General features: G+C 44.8%; 2 protein-coding genes across 3 annotated transcripts in view; one reads left to right on the plus strand and one right to left on the minus strand.

Moving 5' to 3' along the window:
• Positions 1–23,956, plus strand: part of LOC143928077 (complement factor H-related protein 1-like) — a 603,696-nt gene that overhangs the window by 504,757 nt on the left and 74,983 nt on the right. The gene's annotated exons all lie outside the window — the stretch shown is intronic.
• LOC143928075 (posterior protein-like) lies at positions 14,820–22,682 on the minus strand. The gene has a single exon (XM_077452687.1). It carries the CDS (start codon positions 21,049–21,051, stop codon positions 19,468–19,470), a length of 1,584 nt encoding a protein of 527 aa, XP_077308813.1. The 5' UTR covers positions 21,052–22,682; the 3' UTR covers positions 14,820–19,467.

Consider the following 23,956-nt stretch of genomic DNA (forward strand, 5'->3'; position numbering starts at 1 on the left):
ACCAGGAAGGCTTATGTCACAGCCTGAAATGTTTTCCAGGGCTTCCAGTCACGGTATCCTAGGGTTGATGGCTACAAAATTCAGTATCTGCTGTCTCTCACTGCCTTTTGCCACTCTCAGCTTAAACTGGCCCATAGCAGAACTTATCTAGCGGGTATACAGCACTTTTTGTCTTTATAGGACCCCAATAGGCCGTCTATATTTTCAGCAAACCCCATTAAGGCTACCCTTAAAGGCATTTAGAACAGTAGTCCTCCTACTGTGCAGACTTTCCATCACGGGACACATATTTCGGGACATGGCCGATATACTCAGCAGGTCTCCTTTCGGGTTGCTACCTAGCTTGGTGCTTAAGGCAGCCATGTATCTGGCCTTTTATGGTTTCCCAAGGCCCCGGGAGTTTACACGTACTGGGACAGGGTCCTGTATACTTTTGGCCAATCAACTAGTCAGGTACCCCGACCACTACCAGTTGCGTCTGCACTCTTGCAAGGCACAGAAAAACGGGAGCCCTCTGGGACTGTGACACCATAATGGGCGGGGACATCATCCAGGATGTCCCTATATAAGTCGCCGCGTGCCCGGTCCCCGTCATTGTGAGAGGAGGACTCGACAAGGCAACATTTGAAGAAGAAGAAGAGAAGAACTGAAGAACAGAAGGCGCCGGCGGCGACAGCTGCAGCGGCGACAGAAGACCGGGCCACCACCTGTAAAAAAGCTATAAGAAGGCGCGGTGGCCCGGCAGAAGAACCAAAGAGGGGGACAAGACCCCCGAAGTCGGAAGAAGAGGGCGGCGGCGAGGAAGAAAGCCGGGCTCCTCCGCTAGTAAAAGAGCTACAAGAAGATAGCGGAGGAGTCCGGCGAGAAGACCCCCGAAGACGGAAGACCCCCCGGAGCTCTGCAATAAACTATTTTTACCCTGTGTTGTGTTTTTTTTGTACTTTTTTTCACAGGTGAATGGGTAGGGGTACATTGTACCCCATACTCATTCACATAGGGTGGGGGGCCGGTATCCGGGGGCCCCCTTATTAAAGGGGGCTTCCGGATTCCGATAAGCCCCATGCCCGCAGACCCCGACAACCAACGGCCAGGGTTGTCGGGAAGAGGCCCTTGTCCTCATCAACATGGGGACAAGGTGCTTTGGGGTGGGGGGGCCACGTGGCCCCCCCTTCCCCAAGGCACCCCCCATGTTGAGGGCACGCGGCCTGGTACGGCTCAGGAGGTCGCTCGTCCCCCCCTTTCCCAGCCGGCCGGGTAGCGTGCTCGGACAAGGGTCTGATGTGGACCTGGGGGACCCCCCACGCCGATTTTTTTCGGTGTTGGGGTTCCCCTTCAAGTCCCTACCAGGTGGCGGGGCCAGCGACGTCTCCTTCACGGGCCCCGCCTACCTTGAGACCTGCTCGAAATGAGCGGACTTTTCTCCGGGCGGGAAAAGTCTGCTCATTTTCAAAAGTACGGCGGACTGGCACACACACGGCCGGATTGTCCGCCGAAATGTGAGTCCGGCGGGAAGATTGGAGTGCAAAACTACTTTCTAAGTCCACCGTACTTTCGGGTCAAAAAAGTATGGCGGAGGCTACACACGGGGGGATTGTCCGGCGGACTTCAGTTTGCCGGTCTTTTCCACCCGATTGTTTGATCGTGTGTACGCGGCATAAGTGAGATCTCACGCATAGCTACAAAATTAGGGGAGCTCTGATTGTCCTGTCAATCTATGTTGGATGACAGTACAATTGATGTAATTACCTATCTACAAATATATATAGTAAAATCTACTTTGGTTAAGTACCTTGTTGTGTGGAGTATTGCTTTCTCCCAGCAGGTGGAGCCAGTGGATCCTGAGAGGACAATACAGTTATATTGTGATATATTATATTGTATTTCACCACAGCTGTGTCAAGGGGACTCAGCCAAGTTAGTGGGGTTTATGAGCAGAGTGCAGGCCCAACTCAAATCAGCAGCTCCTTCGGGGGTCAGTGCTACACGTGGGGGCATTGTCCAGGATACTGTCACTCTGCATGCAAGCCCGCCCCTTGGTGTCAGTGTGGACCCCATCACAGTGGTCCAGTGGTGCGAAGAGGAAGGCGCATGCTCAGAAGCAAGTGTGGCAATTGAGCTCCCTGGCGAGGCCTGGGATGAAGAGGAGGTCAGAAAAACTGTAAAGTTACTGTCTCCAGATAGGAAAACATCGGTGATTGCCATCAAGGAAGACACTGAGACTTCTCGCACTCATGCATTGTTAGAGTGGAGAGAGGGATTACCCCAAAGGTTCAGCTGCAAAAGTGTACAACTAGGAAACAAATCAAAGTTTTACATAATACACCCAAGAGTCCCCCAAGAGGGCAGGATGCCTGTGGCCAATCATAGCTCAGACTGTGTAGTACACGCCCCATACTATATAAGGCCCCCGTTTGCAGGAGTTAGTGGGTGTTGTCTGTGTACCTTCAGCGCAGTATACACCTGTATCTACCTATTTAGCGTTATTGCTCTTCTGTAATTGAGCTATCAGCCATCTGCAGGAGTTTGTGGGTGTTGTCTGTGTGACCTGAATGCAGTATACACCATTATCCGTCTATATTGCTATTCTGTAATTGAGCTATCAGCCATCTGCAGGAGTTTCTGGGTGTTGTCTGTGTGCCCTGAGTGCAGTATACCCTTTATCCACCTATATAGCTATATTAATGTTCTGTAATTGAGCTATCAGCCATCTGCAGGAATTTCTGGGTGTTGTCTGTGTGCCCTGAGTGCAGTATACACCTGTATCCACCTATATAGCTATATTGCGCTTCAGTAATTGAGCTATCAGCCATCTGCAGGAGTTTCTGGGTTTTGTCTGTGTTCCCTGAGTGCAGTATACACCTTTATCCAGCTATATAGCTATACTGCTCTTCTGTAATTGAGTTATCAGCCATCTGCAGGAGTTTCTGAATGTTGTCTGTGTGCCCTGAGTGCAGTATACACCTGTATCCACCTATATAGCTGTATTGCTCTTTTGTAATTGAGCTATCAGCCATCTGCAGGAGTTTCTGGGAGTTGTCTGTGTGCCTAAGTGCAGTTTACACCTTTATCCACCTATATTGCTCTTCTGTATTTGAGCTATCAGCCATCTGCAGGAGTTTCTGAATGTTGTCTGTGTGCCCTGAGTGCAGTATACACATGTATCCACCCATATAGCTATATTGCTCTTCTGTAATTGAGCTATCAGCCATCTGCAGGAGTTTCTGGGTGTTGCCTGAGTGCCCTGAGTGCAGTATACACCTGTATCCACCTATATAGCTATATTGCTCTTCAGTAATTGAGCTATCAGCCATCTGCAGGAGTTTCTGGGTTTTGTCTGTGTTCCCTGAGTGCAGTATACACCTTTATCCAGCTATATAGCTATACTGCTCTTCTGTAATTGAGTTATCAGCCATCTGCAGGAGTTTCTGAATGTTGTCTGTGTGCCCTGAGTGCAGTATACACCTGTATCCACCTATATAGCTGTATTGCTCTTCTGTATTTGAGCTATCAGCCATCTGCAGGAGTTTCTGGGTGTTGCCTGAGTGCCCTGAGTGCAGTATACACCTGTATCCACCTATATAGCTATATTGCTCTTCTGTAATTGAGCTATCAGCCATCTGCAGGAGTTTCTGGGTGTTGTCTGTGTTCCCTGAGTGCAGTATACACCTGTATCCACCTATATAGCTATATTGCGCTTCAGTAATTGAGCTATCAGCCATCTGCAGGAGTGTCTGGGTGTTGTCTGCGTGCCCTGAGTGCAGTATACACCTGTATCCACCTATATAGCTATATTGCTCTTCTGTAATTGAGCTATCAGCCATCTGCAGGAGTTTCTGGGTGTTGTCTATGTGTACTGAGTGCAGTATACACCAGAATCCACCTATATAGCTATAATGCTCTTCTGTAATTGAGCTATCAGCCATCTGCAGGAGTTTCTGGGTGTTGTCTATGTGTACTGAGTGCAGTATACACCAGAATACACCTATATAGCTATAATGCTCTTCTGTAATTGAGCTATCAGCCATCTGCAGGAGTTTCTGGGTGTTGTCTGTGTGCCCTGGGTGCAGTATCCACCTGTATCCACCTATATAGCTATATTGCTCTTCTGTAATTGAGCTATCAGCCATCTGCAGGAGTTTCTGGGTGTTGTCTATGTGTACTGAGTGCAGTATACACCAGAATCCACCTATATAGCTATAATGCTCTTCTGTAATTGAGCTATCAGCCATCTGCAGGAGTTTCTGGGTGTTGTCTGTGCTCCTTGGGTGCAGTATCCACCTGTATCCACCTATATAGCTATATTGCTCTTCTGTAATTTAGCTATCAGCCATCTGCAGGAGTTTCTGAATGTTGTCTGTGTGCCCTGAGTGCAGTATACACATGTATCCACCCATATAGCTATATTGCTCTTCTGTAATTGAGCTATCAGCCATCTGCAGGAGTTTCTGGGTGTTGCCTGAGTGCCCTGAGTGTAGTATACACCTGTATCCACCTATATAGCTATATTGCTCTTCTGTAATTGAGCTATCAGCCATCTGCAGGAGTTTCTGGGTGTTGTCTGTGTTCCCTGAGTGCAGTATACACCTGTATCCACCTATATAGCTATATTGCGCTTCAGTAATTGAGCTATCAGCCATCTGCAGGAGTGTCTGGGTGTTGTCTGCGTGCCCTGAGTGCAGTATACACCTGTATCCACCTATATAGCTATATTGCTCTTCTGTAATTGAGCTATCAGCCATCTGCAGGAGTTTCTGGGTGTTGTCTGTGTGCCCTGGGTGCAGTATCCACCTGTATCCACCTATATAGCTATATTGCTCTTCTGTAATTCAGCTATCAGCCATCTGCAGGAGTTTCTGGGTGTTGTCTATGTGTACTGAGTGCAGTATACACCAGAATCCACCTATATAGCTATAATGCTCTTCTGTAATTGAGCTATCAGCCATCTGCAGGAGTTTCTGGGTGTTGTCTGTGTTCCCTGGGTGCAGTATCCACCTGTATTCACCTATATAGCTATATCGCTCTTCTGTAATTGAGCTATCAGCCATCTGCAGGAGTGTCTGGGTGTTGTCTGTGTGCCCTGAGTGCAGTATACACCTGTATCCACCTATATAGCTATATTGCTCTTCTGTAATTAAGCTATCAGCCATCTGCAGGAGTTTCTGAGTGTTGTCTGTGTGCCATGAGTGCAGTATCCACCTTTATCCACCTATATAGCTATATTGCTCTTCTGTAATTGAGCTATTAGCCATCTGCAGGAATTTCTGGATGTTGTCTGTGTGCACTGAGTGCATTATACACCTTTATCCACCTATATAGCTATATTGCTCTTCTGTAATTGAGCTATCAGCCATCTGCAGGAGTTTCTGGGTGTTGTCTGTGTGCCCTGAGTGCAGTATACACCTGTATGCACCTATATAGCTAGATTGCTCTTCTGTAATTTAGCTATCAGCCATCTGCAGGAGTTTCTGGGTGTTGTCTATGTGCACTGAGTGCAGTATACACCTGTATCCACCTATATAGCTATAATGCTCTTCTGTAATTGAGCTATCAGCCATCTGCAGGAGTTTCTGGGTGTTGTCTGTCTGCCATGAGTGCAGTATACACCTTTATCCACCTATATAGCTATATTGCTCTTCTGTAATTGAGCTATCAGCCATCTGCAGGAGTTTCTGGGTGTTGTCTGTGTGCACTGAGTGCAGTATACACCTGTATCCACCTATATTGCTCTTCTGTAATTGAGCTATCAGCCATCTGCTTGAGTTTCTGGGTGCTGTCTGTGTGCCATGAGTGCAGTATACACCTGTATCCACCTATATAGCTATATTGCTCTTCTGTAATTGAGCTATCTGCAGGAGTTTCTGGATTTTGTCAATGTGCCCTAAGTGCAGTATACACCTTTATCCACCTATATTGCTCTTCTGTATTTGAGCTATCAGCCATCTGCAGGAGTTTCTGAATGTTGTCTGTGTGCCCTGAGTGCAGTATACACATGTATCCACCCATATAGCTATATTGCTCTTCTGTAATTGAGCTATCAGCCATCTGCAGGAGTTTCTGGGTGTTGCCTGAGTGCCCTGAGTGCAGTATACACCTCTATCCACCTATATAGCTATATTGCTCTTCTGTAATTGAGCTATCAGCCATCTGCAGGAGTTTCTGGGTGTTGCCTATGTGCCCTGAGTGCAGTATACACCTGTATCCACCTATATAGCTAGATTGCTCTTCTGTAATTGAGCTATCAGCCATCTGCAGGAGTTTCTGGGTGTTGTCTATGTGCACTGAGTGCAGTATACACCAGAATCCACCTATATAGCTATATTGCTCTTCTGTAATTGAGCTATCAGCCATCTGCAGGAGTTTCTGGGTTTTGTCTGTGTGCCATGAGTGCAGTATACACCTTTATCCACCTATATAGCTATATTGCTCTTCTGTAATTGAGCTATTAGCCATCTGCAGGAATTTCTGGATGTTGTCTATGTGCACTGAGTGCAGTATACACCTGTATCCACCTATATAGCTATAGTGCTCTTCTGTAATTGAGCTATCAGCCATCTGCAGGAGTTTGTGGGTTTTGTCTGTGTGCCATGAGTGCAGTATACACCTTTTATCCACCTATATAGCTATATTGCTCTTCTGTAATTGAGCTATTAGCCATCTGCCGGAATTTCTGGATGTTGTCTGTGTGCCCTGAGTGCATTATACACCTTTATCCACCGATATAGCTATATTGCTCTTCTGTAATTGCGCTATCAGCCATCTGCAGGAGTTTCTGGGTTTTGTCTGTGTGCACTGAGTGCAGTATACACCTGTATCCACCTATATTGCTCTTCTGTAATTGAGCTATCAGCCATCTGCATGAGTTTCTGGGTGCTATCTGGGTGCCATGAGTGCAGTATACACCTTTGTCCACCTATATAGTTATATTGCTCTTCTGTAATTGAGCTATCAGCTATCTGCAGGAGTGTCTGGGTGTTGTCAATGTGCACTGAGTGCAGTATACACCTGTATCCACCTATATAGCTATAATGCTCTTCTGTAATTGAGCTATCAGCCATCTGCAGGAGTTTCTGGGTGTTGTCTGTGTGCCCTGAGTGCAGTATACACCATTATGCACCTATATAGCTATATTGCTCTTCTGTAATTGAGCTATCAGCCATCTGCAGGAGTTTCTGGGTGTTGTCTGTGTGCCCTAAGTGCAGTATACAACTTTATGCACCTATATAGCTATATTGCTCTTCTGTAATTGGGCTATCAGCCATCTGAAGGAATTTCTGGGTGTTGCCTGAGTGCCCTGAGTGCAGTATACACCTGTATCCACCTATATAGCTATATTGCTCTTCTGTAATTTAGCTATCAGCCATCTGCAGGAGTTTCTGGGTGTTGTCAATGTGCACTGAGTGCATTATACATCTGTATCCACCTATATAGCTATAATGCTCTTCTGTAATTGAGCTATCAGCCATCTGCAGGAGTTTCTGGGTGTTGTCTGTGTGCCCTGAGTGCAGTATACACATTTATGCACCTATATAGCTATATTGCTCTTCTGTAATTGAGCTATTAGCCATCTGCAGGAATTTCTGGATGTTGTCTGTGTGCCCTGAGTGCAGTATACACCTTTATCCACCTATATAGCTACTTTGCTCTTCTGTAATTGAGCTATCAGCCATCTGCAGAAATTTCTGGATGTTGTCTGTGTGCCCTGAGTGTAGTATACACCTGTATCCACCTATATAGCTATATTGCTCTTCTGTAATTGAGCTATCAGCCATCTGCAGGAGTTTCTGGGTGTTGTCTGTGTGCCCTAAGCGCAGTATACACCTTTATCCACCTATATAGCTATATTGCTCTTCTATAATTGGGCTATCAGCCATCTGAAGGAATTTCTGGGTGTTGCCTAAGTGCCCTGAGTGCAGTATACACCTGTATCCACCTATATAGCTATATTGCTCTTCTGTAATTTAGCTATCAGCCATCTGCAGGAGTTTCTGGGTGTTGTCTGTGTGCCCTGAGTGCGGTATATAATTTTATCCACCTATATAGCTATATTGCTCTTTTGTAATTGAGCTATCAGCCACCTGCAGGAGTTTCTGGGTGTTGTCTGTGTGCCCTGAGTGCAGTATACACCTTTATCCACCTATATAGCTATATTGTTCTTCTGTAATTGAGCTATCAGCCATCTGCAGGAGTTTTTGGGTGTTGTCTGTGTGCCCTGAGTGCAGTATCCACCTTTATCCACCTATATAGCTATATTGCTCTTCTGTAATTGAGCTATCAGCCACCTGCAGGAGTTTCTGGGTGTTGTCTGTGTGCCCTGAGTGCAGTATACACCTGTATCCACCTATATAGCTATATTGCTCTTCTGTAATTGAGCTATCAGCCACCTTCAGGAGTTTCTGGGTGTTGTCTGTGTGCCCTGAGTGCAGTATACACCTGTATCCACCTATATAGCTATATTGCTCTTCTGTAATTGAGCTATCAGCCACCTGCAGGAGTTTCTGGGTGTTTTCTGTGTACCCTGAGTGCGCTATACAACTGTATCCACCTATATAGCTATATTGCTCTTCTGTAATTGAGCTATCAGCCATCTGCAGGAGTTTCTGGGTGTTGTCTGTGTGCCCTAAGTGCAGTATACAACTTTATTCACCTATATAGCTATATTGCTCTTCTGTAATTGAGCTATCAGCCATCTGAAGGAATTTCTGGGTGTTGTCTGTATACCCTTAGTGCAATATACACATGTATCCACCCATATAGCTCTATTGCTCTTCTGTAATTGAGCTATCAGCCATCTGCAGGAGTTTCTGGGTGTTGTCTGTGTGCCCTGAGTGCAGTATACACCTTTATGCACCTATATAGCTATATTGCTCTTCTGTAATTGAGCTATTAGCCATCTGCAGGAATTTCGGGATGTTGTCTGTGTGTCCTGAGTGCAGTATACACCTTTATGCAGCTATATAGCTATATTGCTCTTCTGTAATTGAGCTATCAGCCATCTGTAGGAGTTTATGGGTGTTGTCTGTGTGCCCTGAGTGCAGTATACACCTTTATCCACCTATATAGCTATATTGCTCTTCTGTAATTGAGCTATTAGCCATCTGCAGGAATTTCTGGATGTTGTCTGCGTGCCCTGAGTGCAGTATACACCTTTATCCACCTATATAGCTACTTTGCTCTTCTGTAATTGAGCTATCAGCCATCTGCAGGAGTTTCTGAGTGTTGTCTTAGTGCCCTGAGTGCAGTATCCACCTGTATCCACCTATATAGCTATATTGCTCTTCTGTAATTGAGCTATCAGCCATCTGCAGGAGTTTCTGGGTGTTGTCTGTGTGCCCTGAGTTCAGTATACACCTGTATCCACCTATATAGCTATATTGCTCTTCTGTAATTGAGCTATCAGCCATCTGCAGGAGTTTCTGGGTGTTGTCCGTGTGCCCTAAGTGCAGTATACACGTTTATCCACCTATATACAGTGGTGTGAAAAAGTGTTTGCCCCCTTCCTCATTTCCTGTTCCTTTGCATGTTTGTCACACTTAAGTGTTTCGGAACATCAAACCAATTTAAACAATAGTCAAGGACAACACAAGTAAACACAAAATGCAATTTGTAAATGAAGGTGTTTATTATTAAAGGTGAAAAAAAATCCAAACCATCATGGCCCTGTGTGAAAAAGTGATTGCCCCCCTTGTTAAAACATACTATAACTGTGGTTGTCCACACCTGAGTTCAATTTCTCTAGCCACACCCAGGCCTGATTATTGCCACACCTGTTCACAATCAAGGCATCACTTAAATAGGAGCTGCTTGACACAGTAAGGTCCACCAGAAGATCCTTAAAAGCTACACATCATGCCGAGACCCAAAGAAATTCAGGAACAATTGAGAAAGAAAGTAATTGAGATCTATCAGTCTGGAAAGGGTTATAAAACCATTTCCAAAGCTTTGGGAATCCAGCGAACCACAGTGAGAGCCATTATCCACAAATGGCGAAGACATGGAACAGTGGTGAACCTTCCCAGGAGTGGCCGGCCGCCCAAAATTACCCCAAGAGCGCAGCGACGACTCATCCAAGAGGTCACAAAAGACCCCACAACAACGTCCAAGGAACTGCAGGCCTCACTTGCCTCAGTTAAGGTCAGCGTTCATGCCTCCACCATCAGGAAAAGACTGGGCAAAAATGGCCTGCATGGCAGAGTTCCAAGGAGAAAACCACTGCTGAGCAAAAAGAACATCAAAGCTCGTCTCAATTTCTCCACAACACATCTTGATGATCCCCAAGACTTTTGGGACAACATTCTGTGGACCGATGAGACAAAAGTGGAACTCTTTGGAAGGTGTGTGTCCAAGTATATCTGGCGTAGAAGGAACACTGCATTTCATAAAAAGAACATTATACCAACAGTAAAATATGGTGGTGGTAGTGTGATGGTCTGGGGCTGTTTTGCTGCTTCTAGACCTGGAAGACTTGCCATGATAAAAGGAACTATGAATTCTGCTGTCTACCAAGAGATCCTGAAGGAGAATGTCCGACCATCTGTTGGTGTACTCAAGCTGAAACGAACTTGGGTTCTGCAGCAGGACAATGATCCTAAACACACCAGCAAGTCCACCACCGAATGGCTGAAGAAAAACAAAATGAAGACTTTGGAGTGGCCTAGCCAAAGTCCTGACCTGAATCCTATTGAGATGTTGTGGTATGACCTTAAAAAGGCCGTTCATGCTCGAAAACCCTCTAATGTAACTCAATTAGGACAATTCTGCAAAGATGAGTGGTCCAAAATTCCTCCAGGACGCTGTAAAAGCCTCATTGCACATTATCGCAAACGCTTGGTTGCAGTTGTTGCTGCTAAGGGTGGCCCAACCAGTTATTAGGTTTAGGGGGCAATCGCTTTTTCACACAGGGCCATGATGGTTTGGATTTTTTTTCACCTTTAATAATAAACACCTTCATTTACAAATTGCATTTTGTGTTTACTTGTGTTGTCCTTGACTATTGTTTAAATTGGTTTGATGTTCCGAAACACTTAAGTGTGACAAACATGCAAAGGAACAGGAAATGAGGAAGGGGGCAAACACTTTTTCACACCACTGTAGCTATATTGCTCTTCTGTAATTGGGCTATCAACCATCTGAAGGAATTTCTGGGTGTTGCCTGAGTGCCCTGAGTGCAGTATACACCTGTTTCCACCTATATAGCTATATTGCTCTTCTGTAATTGATCTATCAGCTATCTGCAGGAGTTTCTGGGTGTTGTCTGCGTGCCCTGAGTGCAGTATATACCTTTATCCACCTATATAGCTATAATGCTCTTCTGTAATTGAACTATCAGCCATCTGCAGGAGTTTCTGGTTGTTGCCTATGTGCCCTGAGTGCAGTATACACCTGTATCCACCTATATAGCTATATTGCTCTTCTGTAATTGAGCTATCAGCCACCTTCAGGAGTTTCTGGATGTTGTCGGTGTGCCCTGAGTGCAGTATACACCTGTATCCACCTATATAGCTATATTGCTCTTCTGTAATTGAGCTATCAGCTATCTGCAGGAGTTTCTGGGTATTGTCTGTGTGCCCTGAGTGCAGTATACACCTTTATCCACCTATATAGCTATATTGCTCTTTTCTAATTGAGCTATCAGCCATCTGAAGGAATTTATGGGTGTTGTCTGTATACCCATAGTGCAGTATACACATGTATCCACCCATATAGCTATATTGCTCTTCTGTAATTGAGCTATCAGCCATCTGCATGAGTTTCTGGGTGTTGTCTGTGTGCACTGAGTGCAGTATACACCTGTATCCACCTATATTGCTCTTCTGTAATTGAGCTATCAGCCATCTGCAGGAGTTTCTGGGTGCTGTCTGTGTGCCATGAGTGCAGTATACACCTTTATCCACCTATATAACTATTTTGCTCTTCTATAATTGAGCTATCAGCCATCTGCAGCAGTTCCTGGGTGTTTGTGTGCCCTGAGTGCAGTTTACACCGTTATCCACCTATATAGCTATATAGGGCAGCACACCAACTGAATCACACTGCAGAGCTCCGCCTGTGCAGGGCACTGCCTCTGCACGTTATTCTAAAAGTTCTTTGGTGTGGGCCTCTTTTGAGATGAGTGCATCAGATTGCTCCGCTGCTATTTGCAACATATGTCTCAAGTGTATCTCGTGTGGCCAAAACGTCAGTTGATTGGGCACCACATGCTTGACCAGACATATGTTGACCTGCCATGCAGCTCGTTGGCAAGCGTACCTCAAAGACCCACACCAAAGAACAAAGCGGACCTCTCCTTGCTCCTCATCAGCTGGGATTTCCAACCCCACTAGACCTTCAGTCCTGTCTGAAACCTGTGCTGAGAGGAATGAAGGTGTAGAATTAGGTGTGTCACAGCCAAGTGCTTGCGGGCACTCTGCTAGCAGTACACCCACGTCCGATTATAGCAGGCAAATTTCCCTGCCCCAGCTGCTGGACCGTCGATAGAAGTTCACTCCCAGCCATCCACATGCCCAGCGGTTGAATGTTAGCTTGGCTAAATTGCTAGCACTTCAACTGCTGCCTTTTCAGTTGGTAGACTTGGCCCCCTTCCGTGAGTTTGTGCAATGTGCGGTTCCTCAGTGGCAGGTCCCCAAACGCCACTTTTTCTCACGGAAGGCGATTCTGGCTCTCTACCGGCATGTGGAAGGCAATGTCCTTTCCTCACTGGACAGGGCGGTCAGCGGTAAGGTGCATATTACCGCTGACTCATGGTCCAGCAGGCATGGACAGTGACGTTACCTATCTTTCGGGGGGCCATTGGGTCACTCTTCTGGCAGCTGGGAAGGATGCAGAACAAGGTGCAGTAGTGTTGGAGGTTGTTCCGTCACTACACCTCCAAAATGCTACTACTGGTTGTGACACCCCTCCCTCCTCCACCCCCTCCTCTTCTTCTTCCTCCATGGCCTCTTCCAGTGCTCTGTCCTCGGAACCAGTGGTGCTCTGTAGGCGTTCAAGGGGCTACGCAAGTACGCAGGCAAAACAATGCCATGCCGTGCTTGCGCTGGTTTGTTTGAGGGACAGGAGCCACACTGGGGCAGATAATTTGTCAGCTCTGCAGGGGCAGGCCGAGAGGTGGTTGAAACTATGCCAGCTTAAGCCAGGATTGGTGGTTTGCGACAATGGCACCAACCTCCTCTCCGCCCTCCGACAGGGACAACTGACCCATGTGCCTTGTGTGGCTCACGTCCTTGGTACCTGCCCAGCGGTTCTTGGGCAGATACCCAGGCTTACAGGATGTCCTGAAGCAGGCCAGGAAAGTCTGTGTGCATTTCCGCCAATCATTTAATGCCTGTGCTCGGCAACGTTGGCCATGCTGCAGCGGCTGCACACGCAGCAGAGGGCCATCAATGAGTACCTGTGCGACTACGGCACCAGGACAGGGTCAGGGGAGCAGCCACTTTTTTCTCACCACGCCAGTGGGGCATGATCAGGGATGCATGCACTGTCCTGTCACCATTTGAAGAGGCCACAAGGATGGTGAACAGTGACAGTGCATGCATCAGTGACACTGTACCTATTGTCCACCTGTTGGAGCATACGCTGCGTGGAATAATGGACAGGGCACTTGATGCAGAACAGATGCAGGAAGAGGAGGACTGCCTTGCCTCTCAAGGCCCCCTTTATCCAGACAGTGTTCCTGCTGTTCCACCCATCACACAGGAAGAGGATGAGGAGGAGGAGGATGATTGTGTCAGCATGGAGGTGGAGGCTGGCACTCAGCATCAGAAGGGGTGATTTACAGTCCCAATAAACCCGTGGACTTGTACGTGGCTGGGAGGAGGTAGCTGCGGATCATGTTGTCCTTAGTGACTCAGAGGACTCCGGACCGAATGCCTCAGCTAACCTATGCTGCATGGCCTCCCTGATCCTGCAAAGCCTCTGGAAGGATCCTCGTATTGTTCGGATCAAGGAGAGGGACCATTACTGGCTGGCCACTCTCCTTGATCCACGGTACAAGGGTAAGGTTGTGGACCTTATCTTGCCATCGCAGAGGGAGCAGAGGATGAGACATCTCCGGGAGGCCTTGCAGAAAGGTCTGTGCAACGCATTCCCAGAGACTGGGAGGTTACAAACTCCTGGTCCTGGAAAACGTGTTGCTGAGGCATCGGTCAGAAGGAGCAATGGAGAAGGTGGCCGTCTGACCAATGCATTCAGACAATTTTTAAGTCCGCAGCCCCAAGGTATGATCGGTTCCAGCAACCATTGCCAGCGTCTGATTTACATGGTGCAGGAATACATAGGGGCAAGGTCAGACTTGGACACCTTTCCCACCGAAAATCCTCTGGCTTACTGGGTCTTGAGGCTGGATCACTAGCCAGAGCTGACACAGTATGCAACTGAGCTACTGGCCTGTCCTGCATCCAGCATTCTTTCGGAACGCACCTTCAGTGCTGCTGGTGGCTTTTGATACCGATCATAGGGTGCGCCTGTCCACCGACTCGGTTGATTGACTGAACTTCATAAAGATGAATCAGTCTTGGATCACCCACAGCTACCAAGCACCTGAAGCTGATGTAACCGAATAATTTTTTTTGAAATATCACATCCCTTCAAGACTGCCTATGCTGATGCTGAGTGACTGTCCTGTTATGTTGACTGTCTATCCTCTTCCTCCTCCGCTGATATCTTGGAAGAACATTTTTGGTTCTGGGTGATGCCACCAGCCCAATTTTTCAGCCCCTGTGAAAGATATTTTGTGCTCTACAAACTATTACTACCTTGTCTCTTCCCATAATTATCTAATTTATAAAACCCTACTAAGCACACTGATATAAAGTTCCATTTCACAACCATACAATCCACACAATACACACTTCTATTTGTACTAACGTACCAACACTGCATTGAGTACTAAATCAAACTCAATTATCGTTAGCTCTTACAACTCACACAAAACAAATCGCTCTTCTAGCATTCACTATTCTTAATTCGTTACCACTTTTACCTGATATCATTCAAAACAATTCAATTTTTGCCTATCCATAGTACAGACTCACCACACTTAATGTGGCATTATCAGCTGCCTTGTATCCGAGCACTTCTGTTCTATGCAGCTTTTAGGATTGCCACATGTTATCTGGGGTGCCAATTGAAAGATATTTTGTGCTCTACAAACTATTACTACCTTGTCTCTTCCCATAATTATCTAATTTATAAAACCCTACTAAGCACACTGATATAAAGTTACTTATGAAAACACACACATTGCTGCTAGTAAAACACTATCTTATTTATTTCCCAAGAAATTAGGAAAGCTAACATAAAGTAGTAAAAGGACATTACAATATCACGCAGCTTACAATCAGAACATATAATACAAGAATATGAAAGATACTTATCACACGGTCCTCCTTGAGGCTTTGCTGCATCGGCTAGGCTCAGACCAGGAGAGGGCCTTCACCATGAGGTTTAGGCCGAAGCCATCTCCCAAAGTAGGCCGAGTCACCACATGGCATGGTCTTACAGCAAAAAGAAAAAAACATTGTGATGTGTGTGAGCCTTTTCATACCAACATACACACCCACTCGTAGCCACCCCCATTTGCCTTCCATCCAATAGATTTCGCCAAGAGGCATTCATTCACATGTATGTCCATTCTTCAGGAAGCATGCTGTATTGTCCACTATTGATCAGTGTCCCCAACGATGAGCCACCCAGCTTGCTTTTACTCCCTTTGAAGCCTGCAACCACACACAGATCACAGCAGGGGGGGGTCCGAGTCCAGCTATTGTTCTTCTGATTACAAAGCTTTCATGTGCCTCATTCATTTGAGGCTAAGTGGCTACCTCAACCATGAACAAATACCAGAAGTATTATATGAATTCAATCCAACATATTTCGCTTTGCGCCTGAAAGGCGCATACCACCCCTCTTCAGACACGGTTCCTATTAAACAGTCCATAACTGTCCTAACGTGTGTGGCTCCCCAACATGTGTTTCTGAACCAGTACCTATGGAACAGTCCTTAGCTGTGTAATGTGATGTGGTTTTCAACATGTGCTTCAGAAACAGCTCCCGTGGAACAGTCCATAATGGTCTTACCGTATTGTGTTTTTCAACATATGCAGAAACAGGTTCTATGGAGCAGTCCATAATTGTTTTACCGTGTGGTGCTTCCCAACACGTGCCGCTTTGCCACTGAGTGATACACCACCATCATTCTTCAGCGACAGCTTCCATGCCACCATTCTGGATCTTCGGCATCTTCAGGACGGCAATACGGGCAGGGGGTGTCCATTCACTCACCAGCACACATTCAGAGTAACATATCAACCAGCTTTCAAATACCGAGTCTTGAGGAGGGCCTTTCTTGCCCATATTACTAGCCTACAATACCCATAGGTCACACTCTACCACAAAAATAAATCAACTTATTACCATAATATATACATATGTATGTATTACGCACCCCACTCCCAACCTCCTATAACCTTTTACTGTAAATGCGGGTCGGGATTAGGCAGGCTTGCTCGCAGCAGCGTTGCAGGGCTCTGACTTGGCAGCAACGTCTCCAATTTGTACACAGAGAGCTCACCGTCAAATCGTCCCTCAACTTGCATAGACAAATGGGAGACCCTTCTAGATAAATATCGCTTAACTACACATATAAGTTTACTACAATTACCAAACCCACACAATTCCACCCCTGTGCCTGGATTTCAGAGATCATGCCCATTGTATACCATGCACCTCTACCTACGGTTAGGTTCAAGGAACCCTCTAGTTCCATGACTAACACTACACCGGTATTCTTTAGGACAAAGAAACAAACTCGCCTATGTCCTAAATAATACCTGGGTGCCTTCTTCCCAGCAATGACCTCTCCATCCAGAATACAGAGAGAAATAACTTCCCAACATTGCTCGTTCATCCCTACGTATTGACCTGGCATACAAAGGACATCATGGTCATGCTTCCGACAAATGGAAATATCCACCTGCCCCCAGCGTTCATCTTCTCTGATCACATGTGTGATATAGCCTCAAATGCAACAAGATAGAATCCCCAGTCAGTAAGCCCATTGATGCCACCAAATATATAGACCGAGTCTGCACTTCTGTATATGGGAACATACAGCATAACACCTTTCACAATCCAACTTAGTACAGCCCATACAGGCATTCGACCCCTACTTTGGATTAGTGTAAGCAACGTGTTTTGGCAAAATCTTACTGAGCGGTGATGCGAACTCATCAGGCCACGGTACAATCAGCTTGATGTTGGCTGATATTTCCACCTGCCACAGAGTGCGCGCCAGAGCCGATGACAGGTTTCTGTCCTCTCTACCAATCTCTCAACATGGCTGACAAAATCCGGAGCCATTCTAACCTGAGTGTTTCTGTGATTATTGAATGTTATCAAGGATGCCACCAATCTCTCGGGGTAACAAAGTCACGCTCCTTCTCTGAAGCTATGGCTGTGAGTTTGTTCCTCAGGAGGCTGATGTCCCCTCCATTAACAACACCCATCCCAGCTATTGTTCCCCCCCCAACATAGTGCTGAATACATCCCTCCTCTTTCGGGTTACTCCTCAGAAATAAGCATCCTGCATGGACTTGATCGCATCTCTGGGAGTAAGTCACTGGTACAATAACCGCACTTGATTCAGTGTATACTCAGCACATATAGGGTGATAGGTTTTTGTCAACCACCGTGAGATGTTGCAGCACCATGTGGTGAAGTCCTATGGTACCCCGGTAGCCAGTGTTTGTTCCTTTTATTTTAACGGAGCATGCTCCTGTGTGTATTCACTGGCATTATCTGTGCAGGGTTTCAACCTCTCAGGTGAGACATCAACCAGGCGTATCTTCCCCATGTCTAGTTCTGGTGTCCCACATGTCCAGTAACCGAAAGCTTCTCTCTAGGACCGCTAGGATTGAGACACCACCCCTACGAGGAAGTTTTCACCCCATTGATGTGTCACCTGGCACCCTTTAGTCTGACCAACAGCTACCTTATTATGCATAAGTGCCAGCCTGCCTCCTAGGTACCTTCACCATATTAACTCTGTTACATCAATACATGTCATACATTAAAACCTTTCTTCTTTCAATTCCTCCTTCCAACAATAAAAACACATATTTTACATTTTCATGTTTTGACGGATTGGATGTGTCATAATTCTTCCCCAACCTCCAACCCATTGCACATGTATAAATAACATGTTTGCATTCATCAGGAGAGACTTCAGCAAAAATATTTCACAAGTTCTCTTGCTAGGCACAGTCTTTCAGATTCAGCATTAGCACCAAATTGTCCATACGAAAAAAACAGGTATTAATCTGAATCTTTCAGTTTTCCTTCTCTCCTGACGTTTATCGGAACTAATTTGTGGTATGGTGTGGCACAGACAAACTGCCAACCAGATGATCATCTGTGATCCATGTTCCAGAAGCCTCTCCAATTCTTGCCCCACTTGGATTCTGGAAGTGAAAAACAAGAGCAGTATCAAATTCTTATCCACAATATCTGCCCGCTTACCATGTTTACTTATAGTTCCCTCCTTGGAGCCCAGGACCTTAGTATTCCTGGCTTCTGCAACTCTGACCAAACTATCCAAACAACCATGACCTCTTTAGGCTGAACCCACTGTAAAATGGATCCCTGTGGTATGATCAAAAAATGTTTAAAACTGAACGTCAATGTTGCTTCTCAAAAACTTCCAATTTTACAAGCTACAAAGACAATGCATCTATCTGTATCTTTACGATGTATGCACTACCCCCTTTCAGGTGACTGGTTCTAACTGAGGGCATTGTCAATTCCCCCCCTTTCAGGTGGACTAGACCTACTACTCTTTCCACCTGAATAAAAATATAACTAAAATAGACGACTAAACCAATATCAAACAAAAAATTTTGAGGAAAAAAAAATAATAAAAATAAAAATAATTAAAAAAAAATGTAAAAAAAAAAATTTAAAATCTGGCCATAATCATACAAATAACATGACAAGACAACCACCATACAACAATGACAAACACTCAACTTTTAGTTGACAACCATGGACTTTTCTCCTGAAAAGAGTGCTCCTTCCGAACTGAAATACAATTAGTTAATGGGGAAACAAAAACAAAACAAAACAAAGCATGTGTATCTCATCACAACATTGTAGCTTCATTTATATCTTTTTAGTACTATTTATTTTTCATTGTTTGCAAACAATTACTAACTAATGAGCTCATGGTACCATGTGATAATCGATTATGCATTTACAATAACCTAACCCATGTTCTGCTATACTTTACCACTGTTGTTCTCACTTTGACAGACCTGCAAACAAACGCAAATGTTAGTATCTAAAGCCGTTTAACTTCTTCCTTGGTCTGTGGAAAAAAAACACAACGACAGTGATTACACACAATTATCATGACAATTGACTTTTTAAGTCCCCAAAGCCTTTCCCATTAATGCAATATAGTTGCCATACCTTTCTATACTACGCCGTGATATTGGAAATCTTTGCCATATTACTCAAGAAAAATGTCAATGCCATTTGGGTCCAATTACATACAAGCCAAAATGGTAGATTAGCCCAGGGCGCAAATATTGGAATGTTCATCCAGTCTTGTTGCTGGCTGTGCTTAGGGTGTGAACTGTCATTTCTTATCTCTCCTTCAGAACTTTGTAATCTGTCCTGGCTGCTATCTTTCATATCAGGCCTTTGAGTTACGCTGTCCCTGTCCTGGGTGGGGGTTTTCATTGTAGATACCTGTACTTCTGGGGTTTCCTGTTCCATGCTAGAAATTTTAAGGGCTTTATGAAATCTATGTCTATGCCTATTCCATTTACTATGTCTGAACTTTCTCTGCCTTCCTGTACCTCTGCTTATTACGGACACATCTGCCTTTGACCCATACTCCCTTTCCCTGGATTCTTGACAGAAGTCTCGTAGGGTATTGACAAAATTTTGGTAGGATCTAGCATTCCTCAGAGCCATTCTAGTGGGATAGCTTACATAACACTTATTGGCCATTGAGTATATGAAACTTGCATCGTCCTCCAATAAGTCAGGACAGTTGAACACTTTCATATACAATGCAAGATACTCACTGCAGAACAAAATTGGGTCATCTCCTCTCCTAAATTTCATTCGTTGCAAATCACTCATACCATTATCACGACTGTCCACAATACGCTGCAACTCTTTCCTCCGCCCCTCTGCATCTGCTAAGTTATCATTAACTTGTGCCGATAACTGGCCTACCAAAGGTCCTGGTAGCCATGCTTTCAGAAGAGAGCATGCATCCTCATTACTCAAATGGAATTTAACTACTAGAGCTTCAAATTTATTGGACAGACTCATTGGTGATTCCAGGGCATTAAATTCACCCAAAATCTGGCACAAAGTAAGTCTCTCTTGGATTGTAATTAAACTCTCATTCTGCCTTGAAGCTATAGGTGCCATAGCAGACTGTGTTTCATCACGGCCCTTCTCCTCATTGATTGTGCAGATATCGGCCAATTGGCATGTTCCTTTGTGCTCATTGAGCGATACCATAACTTTCTCTGTAGTAAGAAGCTGGGAGCGTACATTTGCTAATTCTCTTTCTAAAGACATAACCAACTCTTCCATCTCTGACAACTTCATTCGCAATGACTCTAAAACTTTGCTCTTCATATTACAGTCCATGCTATAACTGTGGAGCTGTTCTTGTAGTTCACCGTTTCTCTCTGACAAATCTCCTGCTTTTGCCCGCAATTCATCCATCTCATCACTGGAGGCTGTTGCAATCTTTAGAAGGTTTTCACTGACTTTCGCTATGTCCTCACCCAGACGCCTCCTCTCTACTTCCCACTTCCCCCCCATTTGCTCAGATATAACTTTAATTCTGAGCAAAACTGCAATTTCATTAGCCAACTTTTCTTTCTTAACTTTTTTTAGCTGTTTGCCTGATAATCTGCTATTATGTTGCTGACACTGAGATAATAGAATCTTATACTGGCTTTCAAGAGTTTCATCTGCACATGAATGGTAACTGGCAGAGGCATACTTTTTAACATATGTATACACAAGTTCCATTTCACAACCATACAATCCACACAATACACACTTCTATTTGTACTAACGTACCAACACTGCATTGAGTACTAAATCAAACTCAATTATCGTTAGCTCTTACAACTCACACAAAACAAATCGCTCTTCTAGCATTCACTATTCTTAATTCGTTACCACTTTTACCTGATATCATTCAAAACAATTCAATTTTTGCCTATCCATAGTACAGACTCACCACACTTAATGTGGCATTATCAGCTGCCTTGTATCCGAGCACTTCTGTTCTATGCAGCTTTTAGGATTGCCACATGTTATCTGGGGTGCCAATTGAAAGATATTTTGTGCTCTACAAACTATTACTACCTTGTCTCTTCCCATAATTATCTAATTTATAAAACCCTACTAAGCACACTGATATAAAGTTACTTATGAAAACACACACATTGCTGCTAGTAAAACACTATCTTATTTATTTCCCAAGAAATTAGGAAAGCTAACATAAAGTAGTAAAAGGACATTACAATATCACGCAGCTTACAATCAGAACATATAATACAAGAATATGAAAGATACTTATCACACGGTCCTCCTTGAGGCTTTGCTGCATCGGCTAGGCTCAGACCAGGAGAGGGCCTTCACCATGAGGTTTAGGCCGGAGCCATCTCCCAAAGTAGGCCGAGTCACCACATGGCATGGTCTTACAGCAAAAAGAAAAAAACATTGTGATGTGTGTGAGCCTTTTCATACCAACATACACACCCACTCGTAGCCACCCCCATTTGCCTTCCATCCAATAGATTTCGCCAAGAGGCATTCATTCACATGTATGTCCATTCTTCAGGAAGCATGCTGTATTGTCCACTATTGATCAGTGTCCCCAACGATGAGCCACCCAGCTTGCTTTTACTCCCTTTGAAGCCTGCAACCACACACACATCACAGCAGGGGGGGTCCGAGTCCAGCTATTGTTCTTCTGATTACAAAGCTTTCATGTGCTTCATTCACTTGAGGCTAAGTGGCTACCTCAACCATGAACAAATACCAGAAGTATTATATGAATTCAATCCAACACCCTGTTTAACAGGGTGTGTGTAATTACAATTTTCGATGCAATGCTTTGCAGCAGGGCTCATTCCTGCATTACAACTAGAGTATATGGGAGAGTTTGCAGTGTCGTGGCACCAGTGCCTAAGGCCCAATTTTTCAGCCCGTTTAACAGGGGCATGTAATTACAATTTTTGATGCAATTCTTTGCAGCAGGGCTCATTACTGTACTACAACTAGAGTATATGGGGGAGGTTGCAGTGTACAGGCCCAATTTTTCAGCCCGTTTAACAGGGGCATGTAATTACAATTTTTGATGCAATGCTTTGCAGCAGGGCTCATTCCTACACTACAACTAGAGTATCTGGGAGAGGTTGCAGTGTTGTGGCACCAGCAAGCAGTGCCTAAGGCCCAATTTTTCAGCCCCTGTTTAACAGGGGCATGGAATTACAATTCTTGATATAATATTTCATAGCAGGGCCCGTTCCTGTGCCCACCGAGATTAACTGTGAGGACTTATAGTGTTGTGGCACCACCACCACAACCACCAAAGGCCCAATTTTTCTACCACTGTTCAACAATGGCATGTAATTACAATTCTTGATATAATCGTTCACAGCAGGGCGCTCCAGCGCCAACCAAAAGTCACTTTGAGGGCTTACAATGTTGTGGCAACACCAACACCTTGTTCCGCCATTTCTGCAGAGCATATATGGTAGCCCCCTACTTTCAAACATGCAACTTACAAACGTCTCCTACTTGCAAACGGAAGGAGACAACAGGAAGTGAGATGAAAAAAAGATGGACGGCAAAACAAATTATACAGGGGTGATAACCCTTCCCTATGTTTTCCAAAAAGCTTAAAAATTGATTTTTTAACTGGAGATACACTTTAAAAATGTACCAGTTCAAAATTACAAACAGATTCTACTTAACACAACAAACCTACACAGTCCCTGTCTTGTCTGAACCGCCTGTATACTGCTGTTCTGAGTATATAGGGCCTGAGGGCCCCACGTCTTTCCTTTTTTTAATATGGGTACGGGGTTCCCCTTAATATCCATACAAGACCCAAAAGGGCTGGTAATGGGAAGGGATGCTACCCATGCCATTTTTCTCAATGATTTTCATCATATTGCCGGAACCAGATATTACATTAAAACCGTAAGTAGTTTTAAATTACTTTTTTTCCGTTAAATGTCATTTTGTGCAGGGACTGTTCTGAACACGGGAAACACGTGGCACTTCACAGGCATACTATAGACATCCCCCAGGCACAATATTTAAAGGAATCTTTCACTTTTTTTTTCATTTTAATCGTCATTTAAATCAGTGCTCCCGAAAAAAAAACGGCCATTTTTAAAAACATTTTAGGCATTGACCCATGTCCTCTGGGGCAGGACAATATCTTGCATATTAGCCATTAAATTTAGCACTTTTTATTTCGAACGTTCAAGTCCCATAGACTTCAATGTTGTTCTAAAGTTTGCACAAATTTTCAGTCCGTTCAAAAGTTCTGGTGCGAACCGAACCAGGGGGGTGTTCGGCTCATCCCTAAACAGGACTCTGAAATAGCCACTTTAATGTCCCAAATGGTACAAGTGATGGAAATGCTGACTTCACAGCTGGCAAAGGTCTCACAAACTCTTGGAGAGAGAAACGGTGACAGAAGTAATTCAGGCCGCACCCACTCCCCCAACTCGGAGGTTGATGGGTGACCAAGTTTGTTTCAATTGTGGATGAATTGGACATCTTTGGAGAGTGTGCCCAAGTCCAGTGAATTATGAGATACAACGCCAAAAGCTGGTGGAAAAACTACAGAGGGCCCCGGTGAAGGAGTCAACCGGGTGCCCTGTAGTGTCAGCTAACTCGAAAAAACTTA

Source organism: Lithobates pipiens, unplaced genomic scaffold, assembly GCF_037356315.1.
Source record: "Lithobates pipiens isolate NorthernLeopardFrog02 unplaced genomic scaffold, aLitPip1_a1.2 Scaffold_23, whole genome shotgun sequence".
NCBI lineage: Eukaryota > Metazoa > Chordata > Amphibia > Anura > Ranidae > Lithobates > Lithobates pipiens.